Source organism: Orycteropus afer, unplaced genomic scaffold (genome assembly GCF_000298275.1).
Source record: "Orycteropus afer afer isolate SDZICR_OR568_19922 unplaced genomic scaffold, OryAfe1.0 scaffold00074, whole genome shotgun sequence".
Taxonomy (NCBI): Eukaryota; Metazoa; Chordata; class Mammalia; order Tubulidentata; family Orycteropodidae; genus Orycteropus; species Orycteropus afer.
This window is the reverse complement of record NW_006921661.1, coordinates 7,937,256-7,942,136: the sequence shown is the minus strand read 5'-3', so window position 1 is coordinate 7,942,136 and position 4,881 is coordinate 7,937,256. Positions and strand designations below refer to the sequence as shown.

At 36.4% G+C, this 4,881-nt stretch overlaps 1 protein-coding gene across 1 annotated transcript in view; it reads right to left on the bottom strand.

The window, feature by feature from the left end:
* Positions 1–4,881, bottom strand: part of RAB6A (RAB6A, member RAS oncogene family) — an 88,666-nt gene that overhangs the window by 42,775 nt on the left and 41,010 nt on the right. The window contains exon 2 of the mRNA XM_007940954.2: positions 2,420–2,478. Coding sequence (XP_007939145.1) covers positions 2,420–2,478 — 59 coding nt within the window. The remainder of the gene's footprint in view (positions 1–2,419; positions 2,479–4,881) is intronic.

The following is a 4,881-nucleotide window of genomic DNA, read 5'->3' as shown; positions in this document are numbered from 1 at the left end:
ACAGCATCAGAACTCTAAGCACCTGAGAGGGAGTGGGAACCTCCCAGAACATTGTATTGTGCCACGCCCAACAGAAATACTCCACATGGATAACATTTACAATCAGGAGCTCCTCAATTGCTCATTCCACCACCGAGTTTACAAAGACTTATGGGTAGAAAAGCCACACCAAGTAATTTACTACACCACAGATTGGTAATCAGCTCCATGGTGGAATCTATTGGAGCAGCTGAGTAGCTGCCTTAGGGATGTGGTTTGTTTCCAGTATATAAGGAGAAGTTTTAAGAAAGGTCTCTGCAGCTTTTTGGCATGCTTGGACTCTGCATGTAGCTGAGTCTTCATTTAGCAGCCTGCTATTTTTACTGCTGATCTTGGGACTGTCGCTGGACTTGAACAAGTGGCCTGCCATGTTGTTTGGTAATACTGGGACTGTACCATTTTACTTGTCGACCTTGGGTTTGCTAGCCTCAGCAGCTAACAGCTGCCTGAGTAAAGAGACACCTCTAGCTCCAATGGGCCAGGATCAAGAGGCATAGCTGAAGCCCAAGGTCGAGGGGCTTTCACCCAGGCCCTAGAGCTGGTACTTTGAACTCAGACTTCTAGCCTCCTAAACTTGTAAGAAAATAAATCCTTGTTTGTTAAAGCCATACACGTGTGGTATTTTCTGTTAGAACAGCACTAGAGGTAACCAATACAAGTATATTTAGATTTTTAATTTCTTCTTGAGTCAGTTTCGGTAGATTGTATCTTTGTTGAAATTTGTCCATTTCATCTAGGTTATTTGTTGACAGACAACTCTTCATGGTATTCCTTTATAATCCTTTTTATTTTTGTTCGGTTGGTAGTAATGTCCACTCTTTTGTTCCTGATTATAATAATTTCAGTCTTCTCTTTTTGTTAATTTTGTTGATCTTTTCATAGAACTACTTTTAGTTTTAATTATTTTCTATTGTTTTATTCTTTATGCCATGTATTTAAGGAACACTGGTGATGCAAACGGTTAAGTGCTTGGCTGCTAACCGAAAGGTTGGTGGTTCAAACCTACCAGCCGCTCCAAGAAAGATATGGCAGTCTGCTTCTACAAATATTTACAACCTTGGAAACCTTATGGGGCAGGGTGTCCTCTGCACTAAAAGGTCACTAATAGTCAGAATCAACTCGATGCCAGCAGGCTCTGTTAGGTTTAGCTGGTGGCGCAAATGATTAAGTGCTTGACTATTCAAACCTACACAGCAGTTCTATGGGAAAAAGACCTGGCAAACTGCTTCTAAGAAGACCCTATGGGGCAGTTCTACTCTGTCACATGGGGTCACTATGCATCAAAAAAGACTCAATTGGCACCTCTGACATCAACAACACCACTTCATAGAATACTCTATTCTTTATGAGTTCCTTCTTTATGTGTGCTTTCCATTTAATTTGTCCTTTTTCTAGTTTCTTAAGGTGGAAGTTGCATTATTGATTTTTGAGGTCTTCTTTCTTCGTATAAAACCAAAAACCAAACCCACTGCCACCGAGTCAATTCCAACTCATAGCGACCCCCACTGGGTCTGAGGTGGTAAACCTTTATGGAAGTAGATCACCCAGTCTTGTTTCCGTGAGGTGGCTGGTGGGCTTGAACCACCAATCTTCTGGTTAGCAGCTAGACGCCTTAGGCACTGTGCTACCAGAGCGCCTTCTTTTCTCTTATAGGAATTAAAAAAAAAAAAAAAAACACCTCACTGCCATTGAGTCAATTCTGACTCACAGCGACACCCAGTAGGTTTCCGAGGTAGTAAATCTTTACAGAAGGAGACTGCCCAGTCCTCCTTCCATGGAGCGGCTGGTGCGTTTGAACTGCCAACCTTCTGGTTAACACTCAAATGCCTTAGACACTATGCCACCAGAGCTCCTTTCTTATAGGAATATACTGCTATAATTTCCTTCTAGCACTGATTAAACCACATCCAACAGATTTGGTATGTTGTGTTTTCATTGGTCTCAAAGTATTTAATGATTTCCCTTCCAATTTCTTATTTGACCCATGAATATTTAGTGTTGTTAAACTGCCACATTATTTGTTCTCAAATTTCCTTCTGTTACTTTTATTTCATTACTCATTCTTCAGTTCAACTTTGAATAAAAATCTAAAAAAGAATCCTATATTTAAAAGAAATCTCTGTAAGAAAATATCTATAATCACTTCTACCACCTACAGCCTAGACAATATCAGAGATAATCTTTCATACATTGTGGGATAAGAAAAGAAGAATTGAAATGAGAAAAGTTGAGAACATGTAAATTTTATATAGTATTTTACAAATTATACAAAATGCTTTTATATCCATGACTGTATGAAAATAAATGAATCTAAAAAATATATCGAGTATTATTTGTAACACAAAATAGACACAGCTAATAAGGTAGCAAAACAAAATACCTGATAGGTGTTGTCAAAACTGTCATACATGAATCTGGTGATCAAGGATGTCTTTCCAACTGAAATGCAAAAAAGAGATTTATTCAGTAAATACAAGTCTTCGTTCTCAAAACAATTCTTCTATAGAGAATTGCAATTAAACTAAATGTTAAATATCCGCAATAGTTCCACTAACAACAATTAAAAGCCACATGGTCCTGAGTTTGTCACATGCCTTTCTTTAAATACAGACAGCAACCCCTCAAATAAATAGTACAGGTAAACAATATTTATTAAGAGTTGAGTATGAAAAAAAAACAGGATGAAGGGAAATAATCAATTATGTAAACATCCCCAATTCACAAAAGGCCAAGCAGATATCTTTGCCCCCAGCAAAAAAAGCAGAGATTTTACCTGTTGTCTGCTACAGGGAAGTTCAAATTTAGATTTAAATTTAGAGTTTAAATCCAGACAACTCAACTGCCTCCTAGGACAAAATCACCCTTTGGATGAACAGCAAAATATCTCTCTATATATTCTAATTACATCCAACATATAGTTGCAAATTATTAGACATAAGAAAAAAAAGAAAAACATAATTAATACTTAAGGAACAAGTAGTCAATGAAAACAGGGTCTGATATGTCCTTCTGTCTTCAGTTAGCAGACAAAGATTTAAAGAAATCACTATCATAATATATACGTGTGTGTGTGTGTGTGTGGTGTGTATGATTTAATACTTAAAGGAAGATATACACATAAAAAATTAACAGATGGGAAAGGGAAATCTTAGTAGAGAAATATAAATGAGAAACAAGAACCAAATGCAAACTCTGGGTATAACCAATAAGGAAAAGTACCCGTTTAGATTTACAGAAGACTGGAAATAGCAAAAGAAATTATTAGTATACCTGAATACAGATCAATAGTAATTATAAATTTGAAAAACAGAGAAAAATATTAAGAAAAATAAATAAAGCCTCAGTTATGTAGGGTATAATATAGTCTAATATATGTACAATTGCATTTCCAGGAGAATGACAGAGAAGAGAACGAGGGAAAATATTTGTAGAAATATAGCCAAAAACATCCCAAATAAAGTGAATTTCAAGAACTCACAGATCCAGGAAACACTACAAACTCCAAACAAGATAAACACAGAGAAAATCACACCTTGGCAACCGCTGAAATACAAAGATAAAGAGAAAACCTTGAAAATAGACAAGGAAAACACATCACACGTGGGAGGCAGATGGGGCGGAGATAAGAAAGGAGAATATATAAATTTTTACTAACTTCTGTATAGAGACAATGAAATGACATCTTTAAATTACAGAAAGAAAAAAAGTCCAAACCCCAAATCTTGAATCCCATGAAACTAACCTTTAAAAATGAAGATGAAATAAAGATAGTTGTAGATAAACAAAAGTGAGACATTCCTTGTCAGGAGACCTATACTATAGAAATGCTTAAAAATTTCTTCAGGATAATGGGAATGGCACCACAGAATAATCCTAAATGGTAAATATGGGGATAAAAATAAAAGATTACATATTTTTTCTTTTTAATGTCTTTATAATACATAAAACATTTTAAAGTAAAAATTATAATGTAGAATAAGGTTTTAAAGATATACAGATTTAATGCATATGTCAAGTGTAACACAAAGGACAAAGGGAGGAAATGCAAGTATACTACTGCAATGTTCCTATATTTGACATGGATAGTACAATATAGACTGAAAGATTACTGATGCATACACCTGTGAGAGGTCTGATCAACTACTAAAAGCATGTGTAAAAAGGAATACCTAAACAATCAATTGTTGTTGTTGTTGTTATGTGCCGTCGAGTCGGCCCCGACTCATAGCGACCCCTCCTTGGGATTCCGAGGCAGTATCACTACGGAAGTAGGATTGCCCAACCTTCCTTCTGAGGAGTGGCTGGTGGGTTTGAAACGCCAGCCTTCTGGTTAGCAGTCAAGTGCTTTAGCCACTATGCTACCAGAGCTCCTAAACAGTCAATAGAGGGATCAAAATTGAACACTAAAACAAGAACATAAAATAGATGAGACAAACAATAAATAAACAGCAAATGGCAGACCCAAATCCAGCCATATCGATATGTACAGTACACCTCAGTACAATCATCCATATGAGACCAAAAGGGTAGCATCTGCCCAAAAACAAACCTCAGAAAATAGGAAAGGATGAATGGAAATGGGGAACCCAGGGAGGAAGTGGGAAGAGTGCTGTGACACTGAAAAGATTACAATCAATGTCATAAAACAAAATGTGTATAAATTATAAAATGGAAAACTAATTTGCTCTATGAACTTTCACCCAAATCACAATAAAAAGTTTTAAAATATATATGTAGAACAAACAAACAAAAGTAGATCACCCTGTCTTCCTTCCACAGAGCAACTGGTGGCTTTGAACCGCTGATCTTCTGGTTAGTAGGTAAGTGCCTTATCCACTATGC